The sequence below is a fragment of the Mytilus trossulus genome, chromosome 12, assembly GCF_036588685.1.
Source record: "Mytilus trossulus isolate FHL-02 chromosome 12, PNRI_Mtr1.1.1.hap1, whole genome shotgun sequence".
Taxonomy (NCBI): Eukaryota; Metazoa; Mollusca; class Bivalvia; order Mytilida; family Mytilidae; genus Mytilus; species Mytilus trossulus.
This window is the reverse complement of record NC_086384.1, coordinates 20,971,620-20,991,292: the sequence shown is the minus strand read 5'-3', so window position 1 is coordinate 20,991,292 and position 19,673 is coordinate 20,971,620. Positions and strand designations below refer to the sequence as shown.

Genomic DNA, 19,673 nt, shown 5'->3' with positions numbered 1-19,673 from the left:
TGGTTTGATCAGACAAAAAAAACTGTTCTGTGCATTTACATGGAAAGCCATTAAGCATCACGTTTTATTTCTTAAAACAAAGTCCATTATCAAAATATGGCATAATGTCATTTAAAAAAAGATTGCTGACGGTTTATTTCCTCAGTTCGATATCTTTTTTCCACTTCATGTTTTGTGTCGGCGTACAAATATTTACAAACTCAAAATTTGCACTAAAGAAATTTGAATGAATTCTGTAATAAAATACACGTATAATAGTCTATGACAATACAATTCATGTCACCAACTTTGAATACATCCCACATTTTGTCCAAAATTGTAAACACTTAGTAGCATTATCAAAATTTATAAATCAGATTTATGTAAATATTACCCGATTGACGAGACAATACTATAATATTATCTTCTGTTTAATATTGACATGATTTAAGTTTTTAAGACGATCGTGAAATACCAATCTTAAAAGCTTAAAGATAAAAGCAAATAGTTTCAATTACAGGTTTATCTAAAGATGACGATCAAGACAAATGAATACAAATTTTGCATGCATAAGAATAACAAAAATAATTAAAAAGATTAAATCTATGATATGCTTTCATTCTATGAAAAAAACACAACAAAAACTTAAACCCTCATACTTTTACCTTCATATACTGTGTTCAAAACTGAAACCAGACTTAAGGGGGAAAATATGCTAATCGTCAACTCAATTACTACGTAAAAGTTAGAAATACAGAAAATGTATATCCAAGATAATTGTAAAAACGGAAGATCTACCAATTTTTAAAGTATATTATGTTCAAATACAAATGTCATTTGAGCTTTTGATAGATAGGTAAAATAACCAAACGAAACGTCGAACTCGTAAGTCGAAAACAAGCTGAAATGATACTCCAGCGATCGTCTGCTTATCATGGTTCAATAGAGTGGGACATTTTAGGAGTTCTTAATCTTTTCTATCTATAATATAAGGTTTATTCCACCATTTTCTAGATGCGGAAATGTCTGTATTAAGTCAGGAATATGACAGCTGATTTCAGTTCGTTTGATCTTGAGATGTTTTGATAATGGACGTTCCGTTTTGAATTTCTCAAGATTGTTTTTTCTTGATGAGTTTTGAATTTTCCATTTGCATCTTCATTTTTCGTTTAAAGACCTTTCACCAACAGACAAAACTTTATCAGAAAGAAAAACAATAAATATTTGATCAAAGAAATATGATGAGGTTTCTGGCTTGGTATTGGTACGTGTTAGTTAGAAGGTTTCATTTCGCCATATAAGATGAAAATGTATGCAACTTAGTACAAACATATTGTACAATTCAACTGATGAAGCTCTTCGGAGAATAAAGATAAGGTAATTCAAGAGCAGACGTTGAATTAGATAAACCTGGAAAGTGCTTCTAAATCTGTTTATGAATTTGCTGTTAAGATTGTGGTTAACATTCAGTCTTCTCTATTTTCAGCAGGCTGTCGAAGACTATCGATTCATGAAATCAATACTAGAAGTATTCTATAAAAGTCAATTAGAGCAGCTTCAAGAGCAGGAAGCCTTTATTCAGCAACAATTGGACATTCTTCACGACCAAAGAGAGGCTGTTCGAACCAAGAAACGAAGCCATGTGCAATGCCTTGTTAATGTTGTTGCTTGTTATAAAAAGCGACGATAAGAATAAAGCCTTATAAAGCAGAGGACATTCTTTGATTTTTTGGTGTATCTGAAATCAACCATTCATAGAAGACAATCGTTTAACTATTTGAATGATTATATTTATTGAAAACACTGTACATACCATCATGATTGCTTTTTTGTTATGATATTGTAAAATTGTGGAATATTAAATTAATTTCGGGTACATCAACATGTTTTTGACTCTTTCTATTTCTTTCTGTGTGTAACAGTGAATCTTTTGTTTATTTGTCAATATGATGCATTTTATCTCAAACTTCTTTCCGACAAAGGAACACAGTTCGTTCACCAAATATACAGTTTATTACGGACACACACATAGTTTTGACACATAATCGCAAACTTGTTTCCGTTAAAAGAACATGTCATTGCGTGTTCTTACATATAATCTCGAACTCATAACCGACAAAAGAAAATAGTTCTAAAAGTTTTAGCTGAAACTGATCACCATTCCAATAAATACAGTTCTAGCATCTTTTATCAAACGTTATTTTGGTCAAGAGACCTTAACGTCTATTTAAAATTGTGCGTTTAATTATGCCACACCTACGATAGTAGAGGGACATTATGGTTTGGTCTGTACGTTCATTCGTTCGTCCCTCCGTCTGTCTTTCCTTCCGTCCGTTCGTCTCGCTTCAGGTTAAAGTTTTTGGTCAAGGTAGTTTGTGATGAAGTTGAAGTCCAATCAACTTACAACTCAGTACACATGTGCCCTATGATATGATCCGTCTCATTTTATTGCCAAATGTGTGTTTTGGCCCCAATTGCACGGTTCACTGAACATAGAAAATGATAGTGCAAATTTCAGGTTAAAGTTTTTGGTCAAGGTAGTTTTTGATTAAGTTGAAGTCCAATCAACTTGAAACTTAGTTTACAGTCATGTTCTAATTTGAATGCCAATGTAGAGTTTTTACCCCAATTTCTAGGTCAACTAAACACAGAAAATGATAGTGCGAGTAGAGGCATCTGTGTACTATGTACACCTTCTTGTTTTTTCACATATTAGCCCTCAAACTATATGAAAAAAAACTCTTTATTTTACATAAATGCAACGACAAATTAACAGACAGCTCAATGATGTTTTGCCGCTCGCCTAGGTGTCTGGTTATTTTCAACAATATACACTATCCTTTTTCTCATTGAGAAGTAGAATGCAATTCCTTTCTTGTTGATCTGGTTTGCTGATCAAGTTTTTCAGTTTACAGTTTATGTATATAATCTTAAGTTTTTGCTTAAAGCACAAAAGAGGTATACAAAATCGTCATTTAAAGTCAATCAGTCCTGATCCTGGTATAATTAGAATTGTGAGTAGATCCTGTATTGGTGATAATATATATGTGTGTTACATGTGTTATATTTTATTTATCTGTTATAGTTTTTAAAATAAAAAACAACGAAAGATCCAAACAAATATTGGTAAAAATCACAATAAAGAGACAAACGACAACAACAGGTCAACTAACAATCTCGTCTTTCTGATTGGTTTTGATATTTAATTGATATCTATTTATTATCATGATTATATGTTTCTTTTCAATTGACAAGAACACATTAAAAATCTTAGAGAGCAATAACTTCAATAATAAGTCCTCTGGAGAAATAAGTAATGTTAAAATTGAGAATGGAAATGGGGAATGTGTCAAAGAGAAAATAACCCGACCAAAAAACAAAACAACAGCAGAAGGTCACCAACAGGTCTTCAATGTAGCGAGAAATTCCCGCACCGGGAGGCGTCCTTCAGCTGGCCCCTAAACAAATATAGTTAACTTATTTGTTGATCTAGTCTTCCTGACAATATTTGCTTATAAAGTTTCTATCGACTAGTATATATTTTTGAAGATATTCAGCAAAATGTAAAACATTTGACTGTTAAAATCGTCATTAAAGTATTCTTCTGAATATGTCGGCTATGTGACTTGTTTGTGAAGATATTGTTATAATGTTTGCTGTTCAACGTTTCTCTCTCTATCTATTGTACATTTCAAGATAAAAGGGAAAAAACAGCAATTTTCGAATTCAGCATTTAAAGGAAATCACTCATATAAGAAGCCGTCTGATAATTTTGACGTAAATAGAAAATATATACAAGTGACATTGTTGACTATTTATAATTGTTTTCAACCTTCACCTTAATTATTTTGATAGCCATTGGGGCCATCTTGGTTTAAGTGTTGGGTAATTGACCCGATATTTTATTCAAATCAATGAATGTTTTCGGTTCGTAGAAAGTAGATGTTTTTGGGTTCTGTTAAATTGTTCCTTTTAAAATTGTTATACGATGATGACTGATGTACCAATATTTTTACTATTTTATTTATTGTGTCTGTCTATTTTACGCATCAATGTAAATATAACGGAATTTGATGAGACTGTCATTTAAGGGAGAGGGTTAGCGCTATAGAACCAGGTTTAATCCACCATTTTCTACATTTAAAAATGCCTGTACCAAGTCAGGAATATGACAGTTCTTTTCCATTCGGTTTTGGTGCGTTTTGTAATTTGATTTTGCCATGTGATTATGGACTTTCCGAGTTGATTTTCCTTTAAGTTCAGTTTTGTGATTTCACTTTTTACACTTTCTACTCTACTGATGACTGCAGCTAAATTAGTTTAATTTGGCTGAATAATTCAACAAAAGATGAATGCTGTAAAAGTTAACCGACGACGACAGATGACGCCGATAGTCGCGCCAAGTGATGAGAAAAACAAATTTTGCTCTATTAAACTTAACCATGCGTCCGAACCGCTGATGCATATGTATCTTCAGCAGCAGAAAAATTTGAAGAGCCATATGACAGAAAAAAGAGGCGAAACATACTAAAGGAACGTTCAAACACATACATTTTTGTAAGTCAAAAACAGACTAAAAATCAAAAAAAAAGACAAACAGTTTTAATCGTCTTAATCGCTTTTCAAATAAATGTTAGAAAATAATCTATTTCTGACTTGTGAATTTTTCATGATGCTGTTAATTAGAAGTGAGTTTTCGAAAAAAAAAACTTTTTTAAAGGTAAATCGGATTTTATCCTTTTTTCTCTACTTCTAGGAAAAATTAACCCTTTCTTAACCCATTGTACTAAAAATGTAATCAACGTGTGGTTGTTGGTGATATCAGAAGATGAGTGGTTCAATTTAAGGGTCACAACCCTTAGCAGCTCACTTATTCTAACAGGTCTTAATGCAATTGACAACCTTGTAGAATGTAGAATGCTTAGAAAAATAAAGGCTCGGACTTTTAAATTGATTATTTAACTATCTGGGTGATAGTCTCTATTTGTTTTTCAGAATAGAGAATAATGGGCGTATTCTATAGAAGATGAACAAGCAATATAGAATATAGATAAGGCATATAAGGAAAATAAAAACATGTATAGGCTAGCATAAAAAGAATAGAGTATCATAATAAAAAAAAATAATACAGACCTAAAAACCAAAGTCAGATTACCGTAGTTTCATAATGATACTTTACGGCGGTGATATTTGGAAGGTAGATAATCGATCAGGATTAAATGCTTATTTTTTTGTCAATTCATAACTATTCATTAGTTTCCATTGTTCTATTTTCATTCAATTAAAATATAAATTATATATACATGTACGTCCCAACTAAAATTCAAAAGAAGAAAAAAATGGAAATATCCGACGTCACAAGCCGAATTATATATAGATAATACAAATAATTGAATTTACGTATCATTAAAAATTACCAAAGCACAATATCACAAAGACGGGATGTAAAAGTAAATAGCCACGTCATATGTAACAAAGACACACAAAAAAGGTATATAAACAAAGTACAATAGAAAAAATGAAAGACAAGAAAACAAAACACAATAACACAATGACACAATGACATGATCTATAAAAACAGAGCAACGTTAAAGGAATATCAACATACACAGATTTAACAGTTGAAGTAATATTCATAAAGACAAATAAATGAATACTATAACACGTTATTAAAATGATAAAGGAAGACATTACATCAACTCAATACTTCAAGACCAATGAGTATTATTTGTGAATTTGATACGGAGTATCTATCCACACGGTCTTGGTACCATCTAAGGAACTTGTTTTAGATAAAGGACGAAGTGTTACTTGTTCACAACATTCTACTCTGACACTGATGACTTATACACAATCAAAGTAGCAGCTGCAAGCTCTTAAATACCGAAAAAAGTTAAGAAAAATGTATCCAGAATTTGACCCAGTTTCAAAATTTACAAAATGAGTTTTAAAAAATGTAAATAATCAATGTTTTTTAGTTCACCTGGTAAACCTAACCATACTGCAAGGTTTAATACATCACTTCTTTATACCTACATTTAAAACTCTACAATATGTGTGTGTTTTTAAAAAGAAAAGTAAATTTGTAACTCAGCGAATACCGTTTGGTCTGTTCAGTCATGTTTTTTTCTTAAAAGAGGGACGAAAGATACCAAAGGGAGAGTCAAACTCATAAATCTAAAACAAACTGACAACGCCATGGCTAAAAATTAAAAAGACAAACAGACAAACAAAAGTACACCTGACACAACATAGAAAACCAAAGAATAAACAACACGAACCCCACAAAAAACTAGGGGTGATCTCCGGTGCTCCGGAAGGGTAAGCAGATCCTGCTCCTCATGTGGCACCTATCGTGTTGCTTATGTGATATCAAATCCGGTAAATAGTCTAATTCGGTAGGTCACATTCATGAAAGGGAAGGGGATGTAGTTACGACATAAGGAACATATCCGATATCATTTGTGAAACGGTTATTCCATAACAGTCAACCAACTCGTGTTGGCGTCCGTAAAATTTACGAAGGGATGATTTCAACTTCACGATTTGAAGCTCTTGGTTTAATAGCTTCCTTGTTCAAGAAAATCATGATAGGAAAGCTGACTTTTAGAAGCTGACTATATTGCGTGGCTTTCGACATACGTTGAAGGAAGACCTATAATTGCTTCTATCCACGTCATTTGAACCCCTGATTAATAGTTGTCTCATAATCAATCGTACCACATCTTCTTTTCTTTTTATAGAGATGGTATGATTTAGATATTCTTAAAATGAATATCTTATTTTACTTTCACATCGTTTACAAAGTAAAATAAAGAGCTCAACTACTGACTGTAAATATACATCTTTTACAAGGTACATATAATAATGAATAACAATAGCTGTGGGAAGAAAACATAACCAGAAAGACAAAATGATTCACAAATTAAGACACTTAGGTATTACGCTGCAGTCCGCCGTTTTGATTGCAGACATATGCCTTTACAGTATATCAAATGTTTTTGTCATTCAGAGTTTAGAATATTGTTAATTCATTTTAAAAGATCTCTTAAAAATCTCCCATTATAAGAAACAAAACATTTATATGTTACTTAAAAGAAGTGGTGATATTTGATATGAATACGACGATAAAGAGGTTATCCAATTGTTAAATTTCCCTGCATTTCTTTTTTTTAATACATTAAAACGACTTCAAAAAAGGCCACTCAACTTTTCAACGAAACGATAAAATAGACAAAAGTACAGTGATATCTGTAAAACAACAAATAAACTACAATTTGAAGGCATCGATGCGGTAAGTAAATACTTCGAATGGTATCATAAACTCATGTCGTCCTGCACTGCAAGATATGTAATTGTATGTTGAGCAGAGTACAGTGTCCAATATAAATCTACCTAAAATCAAAATGGTTTAAGAGTGTTATTTAATCCCCCTTTCAACTACTATTTAATACTCAAACGCATATAAAAAGTACATGGCAGTTTGTACTTAACTCTTGTCTAAGTTTCGTATCACATTAACCTATATCTTTTTCTACAATAAAATTGCCTTCAGAAATATTGAGTAGGGATATTTACCCAGTGGTGTCAAATAGTTAAAAATCTGAAATAGTCATTTTGATCTGAACTGCACCTTAACGATTGAACAATTATACAATATTACTTTTGTTTCCAGTTATATAGCCGATTGTAAGACTTATCTCTGCCGTAAATTCTATACTGTGTAGACATTTCGCTCCAGTAAATTAAAATCAGTTCAGTCTATGTTCAGGCTATTTAGTAGAAGTTATTTACCTGTTCTTATCAACAACATATTGCATTGTCTAAAATGCAACTGAACAGTATTGAATTGACTCCAGGCAAACTCTCTAAACAAAACTGATTTTACTGCAGTCTGGATATTGACTGAAAAATTCAACATCGCTTAATAATTATTACAAAAAATACATTAAAACGAATTCAGAAAAGCCACTCAACTTTTCAATGAAACGATATAATAGACAAAAGAGGGACGAAAGATACCAAAGGGACAGTCAAACTCGTAAATCTAAAACAAACTGACAATGCCATGGCTAAAAGTGAAAAAGACAAACAGGAAAACATTAGTACACATGACACAACATAGAAAACTAAAGAATAAACAACACGAACCCCACCAAAAACTAGGGGTGATCTCAGGTGCTCCGGAAGGGTAAGTAGATCCTGCTCCACATGCGGCACCCGTCGTGTTGCTTATGTGATTACAAATCCGGTAAATAGTCTAATTCGGGTGGTCAAATTCATGAAAGGGAAGGGGATTGTAGTTACGACGTAAGGAACATATCCGATATCATTCGTGAAAGGGTTATTCCATAACGGTCAACCAACTCGTGATGGCGTCCGTAAAATTTACGAAGGGATGATTTCAACTTCACCATTTAGAACTCTTAGTTTAATAGCTTCCTTGTGAGCAGTAACCCTCTATCAAGAAAATCATGATAGGAAAACGCAAGCACGGGAATATCGTTTCAATTGGGAGATATATACCCCGTATGCAGGTGCTGCTGGAATGTTGCTACTTAGAAATGGAAAGTTCACAATTGGAAAGCTGAAATCATCTCTTTTGTCGTAAAGTTGTTGTACAAAAGTACAGTGATATCTGTAAAACAACAAAAAATACTATAATTTGAAGGCGTCGATGCAGTAAGTAAATACTTCGAATGGTATCATAAACTCATGTCCTCCTACACTGCAAGATATGTAATTGTATGGTGAGCAGAGTACAGTGTCCAATATAAATCTACCTAAAATCAAAATGGTTTACGAGTGTTATTTAATCCCCCTTTCAACTACTATTTAATACTCAAACGCATATAAAAAGTACATGGCAGTTTGTACTTAACTCTTGTCTAAGTTTCGTATCACATTAACCTATATCTTTTTCTACAATAAAATTGCCTTCAGAAATATTGAGTAGGGATATTTACCCAGTGGTGTCAAATAGTTAAAAATCTGAAATAGTCATTTTGATCTGAACTGCACCTTAACGAGTGAACAATTATACAATATTACTTTTGTTTCCAGTTATATAGCCGATTGTAAGACTTATCTCTGCCGTAAATTCTATACTGTGTAGACATTTCGCTCCAGTGAATTAAAATCAGTTCAGTCTATGCTATTTAGTAGCTGTTATCTACCTGTTCTTATCAACAACATATTGCATTGTCTAAAATGCTACTGAACAGTATTGAATTGACTCCAGGCAAACTCTCTAAACAAAACTGAATTTACTGCAGTCTGGATATTGACTGAAAAATTCAACATCGCTCAATATTCTTTGTTTCAGACTTAAATCCTGTTAAGATAAAAATTACTCTTTCTGACTAAAATTCATTCATCAATGCATACAATCAAATGTAGATTCTTAAATAATCTAATGATCTACTCCAAAATCTACAATCGTAATCTACACATGTCTCCTGTTATATTAAGACATATGTGTGTCCGTCAACCAGAACATATTTTACAAAAAGGGGAAACTTTGATACAACTTTCTTTTTCGTACAAGCAACATCTTACCTGTTAAAGCAACACACTTATTATGAAAACAGATACACCGAAGATATTATAATAAAATTGATTAGCGTTTTGATCAACAACAAATTTGTTGCGTTTGGTGGATTTCTATGTCAGTAGTTAAATGATTTTAAAAAATCCCACTTAATAGATTTACAATATGAAAGATTATTAGAAGATGCATTTTCAAATCTCTTTTAACTATTTAGACTTTACAACTGGAATCATGTGAACTTATGAGAGGCGAGACCAAATGTGTATCAAATTTTGAGGTTTCCACAAGTTCGAGATAAAATCTTTCCTTTTTACCAAGTCAGAAAGTTAACATCAAATTTAATAAATGCATATCAATGCATATTTTTCTATTTAAATTTAAAACGGAAATTGCATGATATCCTTTCAATCAAGTTATCACCAAAGGAGTTCATTAGCAAGCTCCGAAATAAAAAGATATTAGATCATATAAATTTGATATTCAATATCAAGTGTTTTGGGCATTTACATTTGAATTTGTTAAATGTCATATTATATAATAATTTAGTTTTGACTTGATCAGGACTGTTAATGAAATACTAGTCTTGTTGTCTTTAATATACTATTTGTTTGTTTTTTTTGTCTGTCTGTCTGACTTCCTGTTCTGCCATGGTGTTGTCAGTTTATTTTCGACTTATGAGTTTAAATGTTCATCTGGTATCTTTGGTTCCATTTTTATAATACTATTACAAGAACCTAACATGCAATGTTTACACATCCCCTTATCATTTCAAATACCAGAAACATTTTAACAAATACAGATTAATGAAAACAAAATTGCACGTACTTCCAATTAATGAAACGTTGAACATAAAGTTTTTGTATGTTTGTTAGGCCGTGTTTACACCAAACGCTGTGTACAGTAAACATGTTTACATTTGGGTTAATGTAATGTACACTAGTTTCACATTAAAATTGTTCACATCTATACACCTTGTTTAGCTACCTGTGCATAAGTTTTGTTCACACTTGTAAACTATATGCCATTTAAATGTTAATTACGTAGAACACGATTTAAATTTTCGAACAACTTTTCTAACAGTTAGGGAACGACCATTTGACTTTAAAAAAAGGGGGGTGATTTTACCGCAATTTGATTTTAAAAAAAATAGGTTCACACAGATGATTGAAATGAACAAATATTCTGAATCCAAAGTTTGCCCATACATTATAGTGTCAAATATTGAATTGGTACCATAGAAAAAAGAAATAAATATAAACTTTCGCCAGAGAAAAAAATCTGACTCTGACCCCCCTCCCCCTTTTTTGAAATAAAGTGGTTGCTCCTTTAAGAAAGTAATTTTGGATGATTTGCAGTAGTTTACAGATGTCTCGATTGCGCATTATAAACGTAGGCTGCATCAGCTTGCTTACAGACCAGACGAAGAAATAGAATTGCGAGCTTAAGGATCACTACATTTCTATCTTAGTTTTCTGTTTGTTTCAAATGGTATTTTTTCTCCAAGGAGTATTTAGCAAAAGGAGGGGGTTATGTCTTTTTCTTACTGTATTTTAACGGACTTGAGATACTGCACAAACAAACAATTAGCCCCACCCTTTTCAGTAATGCATTTATGAGTGAATCGTTGTTTGAGTAAAGACCAGTGGCAAATATTTCTGTCAGTGTGTACGTCCAGTCGATTCGGGAAGACCTTTTCAAACGAATTATGTGTTCGACAATGATGATGAATGAGTCTTGTTTGTCTTGATAAGGGGTTAATAAGGCTACGTAATTTTTTTTATAACAAATAAATATATCAAGTTTTGACAAATATTTCTGCAAAGAACTTTATTAATAAGTGTTATAAGTATCAATTTTATATAAAAATCGCTTCTATTTCAAATATACATGGAAAAATTAAAGTTCTGAATGCCTAGTTTTGTGTACACAACAAATGATGATGTGTTTAATGGGGATTTATATAATACATTTCATTGTTTTTAATTTGAAAGAGCTTTGCCTTCCTTCTAAATGATCTCCTATCATATATTAGCTGGAGGGTATTGACCATCAGACACATAATTATACAGCTGTTTATATTCATCACTTTCCATTTTTGTTCACATCTGTGTTGTCTTTATTTAATTTTCAATTACGATTTAACTAATTGATTAAAACATTTAAATGATTTCTTAATTATTTCCCTTGTATAGGGACATAGGGACAGAAAAAATAGCTACACTATGAAATATTGTCCTTTGGGACATAATTTTATAAATCATCCATGAAATTATGTGCAAGTACTAGGGACAATTTTTCACTAGATGAGACACTATTTTATGGTTTACAAATGTGATATTTTGTCCCATGAACAAAATTTCACAGTTGAACTGTGAAATAATGTTCTAGATGACACAATTTCATGGGACACTTTTTTGGCTTACACCTACACAAGGCCTACATCGACTATCGACTGCATGTAGACAAAACATGATTTACACTAAATGTACATGTAAACATTGAGTTTTATCAATGAGAACGTAATGATGTTTAGTTTATGTGTGAGTTACACTAACACAACACCGAGTTTAGGTCAATGTGAACACGGCCTTAGTTAGTTTTAGAGATAAGGAAGACTTGTTCCAAAAAAAAAAAAAAAAATACCAGTTGAATTCAGTACAGATACACTGAGATGTAAGGTTAATTTCATGCGAAATATATGTTACAGCTACTGAATGTAATTCATTAATACCTTCTCTGAAATAAAGCATGTCTATTCTATTCATATACAAGCTGCAGTCCGTATATTTCGTTTCATATAGTACTTGTTAGGGTTTTAACATTCATTCCAAAATTTGCCCAAATATCATATTTTTGCTTTTTGTTGAAGCTTAGTATTTATTGTCTTGATTCAAACATATAATTTCGAAAAACAGACTTTGTAAAACGTCACAAGTGTCTGAACAGAGTCTGAGCAGTTAGTTCATAATCAAAGTGTATGTCAAAGAACGTCTTGTCTTTTAAACATATTCAAATATAATACTCGATGGTCTGACGTATAAATTCTATTATTACATTGGTTGCAATGAATTACATTGATTTCCCAGTTAGATAAAAACCGATAATTTCACATGTGAAATAAATGTGGTTATTTCAGTCTCTGATGTCATACAACAATAGGCGTCGTCAAGACGTCAATAACGTCAAAACAAAACATGCGTAGGAAAAACATATAGTTCCTTACATTTTGTACATTGATTTCATAAAAAAAAGCAATTTGACAATGTTATAAAAAGTATAACTAATCGCCGTATTTGAATATAAAAAATAAGACAACTTGTGACCGAACGCCACTATGGATTAAACTCGTGCAGCGCACTCGTTTAATCAATGCGTCGTTTGGTCACGCGTTGTATTATTTTTTTATATTTAAATACGGCGATTAGTTATACTATAAGGAACTGACGTTGGTTATCTTTTTGATTTAATTCTTTTTTTTTTTCTTTGTAAATTATGACGTTAACTGTTTAGTCTTTATTTTGGCGATATCGAGTTGATGTGGCTCTGTGCTCGTCCATCCTGACATTGTGTAATTGTGCTACGGTAGATTTGTATACTTTACCTTTTGTTTTTGCACATCTGCCTTGTCGATATGTGTTTATCCTTGTTGACAAATCTGCTTGTTATATAGGGATAAAGATTATATTACAATGTTTACGACTGAACACCTATTTTTGACATTTTTACCGATTATGTCGCTATTTTATGGAATTTTATGCGACTGTCATACAAGTGAGTAGTTTGGCTAGCTATAAGACATTTAATTTAGAATTATTCAACCATTTTTTATTAAAATAAGAAAATGTCTGTTCCATGTAAGGAACATGACAGTTGGTATCCATTAGTTGTATATGTTTGAATTTTTTATGTTGCCATTTGCTAAAGGAATTCTGGTTTAGAATTTTCCCCGGAGTTGTTTGTTTTTTCTTTTTTAATTTTTTAGATTTTCTTCATATTTCTCATTTTATCGGACAACAAAATGAATTGAAATGAAATATATGTGGGATAAACACCAAACAGAAACCCAAAACAGTTTTTTATGCTTACCTTGGCTTTACATTGTTTTTACAAATTCTCTTCTTTCTTCTGTATATGAAAATAAAGCATTTATGATATTGGATCATAATATATTATAGAATTAGAATTATTAACCATTGCATTGATAATTTATTATGTCCGTTTAAACATAGGGATCTAATACCAATAGATCGGTAAGAGTAAGCAAAAGTTCTCTTATATTTTAATATACTATCAGAATTCGTATCTTGTCAATCATAATTAATCCCCTTTTTTTTTTATTCACATGACATTTGATTCAATTTACCTCATCCCATCTCATTGATCTGATACAATGTTTCGGGACAAAAGCAAATGTGTACATTAAAGTCAAGTATACATAGTTACTTTAGTACAAGTAATTTTGATGTACAGTTCTAAAGATGTATATCAAATGTACATCTGTAAAGCTGAATATAAACTGTACAGCTGTAAAGCTGAATATAAACTGTACAGCTGTAAAGCTGTATATAAACTATACATCTGTATAACTGTATAGGGATCTAATACCAATAGATCGGTAAGAGTAAGCAAAAGTTCTCTTATATTTTAATATACTATCAGAATTCGTATCTTGTCAATCATAATTAATCCCCCTTTTTTTTTATTCACATGACATTTGATTCAATTTACCTCATCCCATCTCATTGATCTGATACAATGTAAGATTGAATATTGCTATGGTGTTTGTTTTCCTTTTTTTTCCCTTCAGATTTATTTTGGTCCGTGATAAACTATGGAATCTCAATAGAGTAATTTAGCCTTTATTTTGATTGAATTTCCTATTACTCTCATATATTTAGATGAAAGAAGTACATACATTCATACTTTTTAATGGATTTTTTTACCTTAAGCAAACGTTATTAACCGATGCATGTTATTGAAACAATTGACGACTTCCGGATTTCTGAGACGCAATTTCCGTTTGATATTATGACAAATCTTATTCAAAACACGCAGCAAGTGTCCAAAGAAAACAAATAAGATGGCAATAAATAGAAAATAAATTAATCGTTACAGAAGACTATGTTAAAAGTCAAACAATTGTCGGTGTTAGATAGATGTGAAATCAATGCATTGTGTCAATAATGATTGATGTCTAAAGACAAGTTTTGTACGCCAGTAAATGTAAATAGTTATAAAAGGTACCAGGCTTATAATTTTTAAAATACGCCAGACGCGCGTTTCGTCTACATTAGACTTATCAGTAACTCTGATCAAAATTATTAGAAATCCAAAACAAGTACAAAGTTGAAGAGCGTTAAGGACCCAACATTCCCAAAAGATGTACCAAATACGGATCTTTATAGAATATATGTCAATTATGTGTTCTCTTTATAAAATATATTACAATGTTGTGTTCCTTATCTAAATCATTTCGAACAATTGTTTTCAGAACAAATATTTTGTAGGAAGTAAATGCGTAACATATAACAGAAATGAGCTAGTATTTGATATTTGTTACCACGGTTAAGTACGGTATAGGAATATACAATTGTTAGTTTAATCACATGATCATCTGCGTAACTTCAATCAGACTTGAGTTGTATATTTCAGGAACATTTTTTGTACAACATATTTTTTTTAATTTTAATTTTCAGCCAGTTTCCAAGTTGTTGTTATAATATAATGTTTCGGGACAAAAGCAAATGTGTACATTAAAGTCAAGTATACATAGTTACTTTAGTACAAGTAATTTTGATGTACAGTTCTAAAGATGTATATCAAATGTACATCTGTAAAGCTGAATATAAACTGTACAGCTGTAAAGCTGAATATAAACTGTACAGCTGTAAAGCTGTATATAAACTGTACATCTGTATAACTGTATATAAACTACATCTGTGAAGCTGTATATATAAATGTGGATAGATATCGTATCACACAAGATGCAGGGATTGAATCTATGTGTTCAGCTTTTACACAGATTTAAAAATGTGTAGTTAATAAACATTTGTACAGAGTTGCAGATTATATACAGCTTTAAACATTTTCAGTTTATATACAGTTTTACAGATGTACATAGATATACGAAGATGTGGTATGAGTTCCAATGAGACAAGTCTCCTTCCAAATAACAATTTATAAAAGTAAACCATTATAAATCAATATAAGGTCTTCAATACGAAGCATTGGTTCACAGCGAACAACAAGCTTTAAAGGACCCTAACATTACTAGTGTAAAATCATTCAAACGGGGAAAACAACGGTCTAATCTATATAAACAAAACGAGAAACGAGAAACACGTTAAAATTACATTAACAAACGACAGCTACTGGGGATAGATGCGCATTAGTTTCTACATAGGCCGTAATGGTAACGTTTTCTTCTATTGCTAAGTCCATATCGTTAACTTCGATATGTGTGATGGCTCGTTTCGAAGCTGAGACATTTTGACATATGTGGTTAAATTTTCGGGGTACGAAGTGAGATTACTTTTCCCTTTAATTAGCAAACCCGGAGTATGCTTTTGTGATAAGGCTCCTCATGGTTAATAATCCCATTTTTAACACAATAAGTTCTTTGAAAATTTAATACTTTGAACACATTTAATAGCTCCATAGATTTTACACATTTGTTTTCCCCTACTTTCTAAACTAACTCAAATGGTTAAGCTCATTCACTTGTTTATCATAGAAAAGTGTCAAATATCACTACACAGACATTTTTTGTTTAAACGTGACTTTTGAGTTCCCGATTTCAAGGCGCATTAGGGATATTGTCCCATATTGTACAGTTCAGATAAAACTTAACAGACGTACAGTTTATATACAGCTTTGCAGCTTTAAGATAAAACTTAACAGACGTACAATTTATATACAGCCTTGCAGCTTTACAGATGTACATTTAATATGCATCTTTAAAACAGTACATCAAGATTATTTGTACTAAAGCAGCTGTGTAGCAGTTTATTCTGACAAAAATGTGCATGGCCATGAACAATCGGTGTTTATTTTGTGATGAATGTTCGAACGTGTTTGTATTACCACAAGCAATGATACAAATGTAGAAGGGTATACTTATATTCCTTACAAAACAGACACCAAGTACAGATCTGAGACCACTAGTAGTTACGAACATAGTTCAAAACCATTAACAACAATAAAAAAACATCATACATCTAATACTAAACTTCTCTCAGTCTTTCAGTTGAATACAAACAAGTAAAGGTGTTTGTATTGTCAATATGACACCAGAGATCAAAGGACAAGGATATTAACAACTGATGAAATACATTATGAACTTCCAATATTGAAATTAAATAGAATCATCAGCGAGTTTGACAGCAAGACATTACTTGAAAGTTTTCATATAATTGTAAATCTATGCGAAGATACATAGAACAGAACTGTAAATACTAGTAATAAAAATTAATTATTTTTATATTTCACCTGCTTATTTCAATATCTGCGATTACTTTTCAATTATCTGATGGGATTGATTGTCAATTTGCTTTATGGGAATGATTCGAAATTGTTCATAATGCACAGTTAGTTTAAGTTTTTTGTCTCTCTACAATCTTATAAAATAAAAAAAGTTAGTTTGGTTGAATATGCCTACAATTTATTTAGTTCATACACACGTTTTTGACATATATTTTATACGAAAACAATTGTTTGGAAAGCTTTAGCAGACATACAGGAAAAGATTCTGTAATATCTGCAACGTCTATATTTTCAACATAATATATACAGAAAGATGTAGTATGAGTGCCAATGAGACAACTCTCAATCCAAAAAAAACAATTTATAAAAGTAAACCATTATAGGTCAAGGTACGGCCTTCACGGTATAAGCATGACGGTTGATAACCATGGGAACCATTTGACTTGGAAATAGCTTTCTGTAACTGTGAATAATCGCAATTGGTATGTGTACGTCTTCAATTGTATTTAGTAGTCGTTGTAGTGCCATGAAACACGTCATAGTCCTATATATAGCTATCCATGATTGTCTGTTTGTACTTGTTTTTTATAATTTCGACTTTAAATTCTTTATTTTATCATCATATATATCAACATATATAACTATAACAAAACGACAGCACATCATTGTTGTGAACTTTTATTTTATGATTTGCTTACCCTAGCAATTTCGATGTGCTTTGTATATGTTCCGGACCATATGAGTATTTGGACCATACGCGTATGGTCATGACCGTATGCGTATACTCATATGGTCCGACCATACGCGTATGGTCCGACCGTACGCGTATGGTCCGACCGTACGCGTATGGTCGGACCAGATGAGTATAATACTCGTTTGGTTATTAACGGGCCGGACCATATGAGTATTTGGACCATATAGGTATAGGTATTTTTTTCAAATTACATTATAAACGTTTCAATAATACAAAAACTTTATCTAAAAAAACAGTGATGGTTTAAAACATGACATTTTTTTTTAAATTTTATAATCCAAAAAACTACGTAAAAAAAGTATTGATGCCATAGTTAGTTTTCATCGCTAGTTACATTCGTGCATATAGGTTTGAATGACATTCACTTCCACACAGTATCATAGCTTTTTTGCATTTGCACGATCTTTTTCATTTACACATTTTGTTTGCGAGTGAAAAACTAGTCTTTTTGCAGCGGCGTACAGTGATACCGAGGTCTTTGGCAATTCTGATGTCTACGGTGTTTTTGAGAAGCTCTAGATCTCAAATATCGTAAAATGACTGCAATACACCATCTTCACAACACAACTTAAATAAACTAATAGTATGCTACTTTCCAGTGACTTCTTATGTAACAGTTCATTAAGAATTTTTTGGAATTTAATTTTTTAGTCGACATATTGCCAATTACTCGTAATAACTAATCGGTAATGACCATCGGTATAAAATGTGTTTACTTTAAATTTGACAAATAAGTAAAATTAACTATGTGAAACTTCTTATTTTTATTTAGCTTATCTTTTTATTATAATATAATGATAAAATTACCTATATGATAGCGTATTTTGAATGAACGGTCATACCATATGAAGGGTTTAGAAGTATTAAAAGTAAACTGTAACAGAGTGTTAATTACCCCGACCATATGAGTATATACCCATATGGTCATGACCATACGCGTATGGTCTAAATACTCATATGGTCCGGAACATATACACTTGGTGGATACAACGATCTTTATAAAGGTTAATACATTTCTTTATCTGTCATTCAATGCTAACTTAATGTATCTAGCATCATTAAAGATTTCAGGTTTAAATAGATCAAAAGACGAATGACAAAGTTGTAAGAAACCTTAAATATATGAGTTAAAGAAATTATCGGTTACGCTTTATTAACAAACAAACATGTTGTACAGAGTTTGTCGTTTGTTGGTTCATAAGTTTGTCTCGTTTATTATATAGATAGGACCAGTGGTTTTCCTGTTTGAAATGTTTTACAAGTCAGGAATATGACCGGTAATGTCCATTCGTTTGATGTATTTTATAATTTGAATTTGCCATTTGATAAGGAACTTTCCGTTTTGAATTTTTCTCGGAGTTCAAAATTTTGGTGGATTTACTTTTTACACTAGTCATTTTGGGACCCTTTATAGCTTGCTCATTGTTTTGAGCCAAAATTTACTTTTTACACAATATAACTTGGAGGGAGAGTCTCATTTGCACTCATACCCCATTTTCTAATGTAATATGCAATTAAAAAATACGTCAGAGCCAAAAATAATTTTATTACAAAGTTACAAAGACCTACATATTTAGAATCAAGCAAACAGTTGAACTGTAAAAATGAAAATGATAATAAAATTATTTATCTACAAAAATCACATGCAAACAATACTTGTAAAACTATGACATTCCATTAATTGTATTCACAATAATGAAACTCATAATAGTATACCAAAGATGTTTGTTTTGACGAAATGCAATACCTGACGTTTAAGGTGGTACCCAACACTTTCACTAAAATTAATTTGGCTCGTCTAATTTTCATTAAATTTTGACAATGTATTTACTTTGACTCTTTAACAAAAATATAAAAATTTAAAAATTTTGAACCAACCGTTTTGTCAGAGAGAATACACTGGTTATA

The 19,673-nt window shown here is 31.5% G+C and overlaps 1 protein-coding gene across 1 annotated transcript in view; it reads left to right on the top strand.

The window, feature by feature from the left end:
* LOC134692969 (uncharacterized) overlaps nucleotides 1–1,847 on the top strand; it is a 31,955-nt gene extending 30,108 nt beyond the window's left edge. Inside the window, exon 2 of the mRNA XM_063553638.1 lies at nucleotides 1,466–1,847. Within this exon, the coding sequence (XP_063409708.1) occupies nucleotides 1,466–1,669 (204 nt within the window). The 3' untranslated portion in view covers nucleotides 1,670–1,847. The remainder of the gene's footprint in view (nucleotides 1–1,465) is intronic.
* Nucleotides 1,848–19,673: the final 17,826 nt, after the last annotated feature.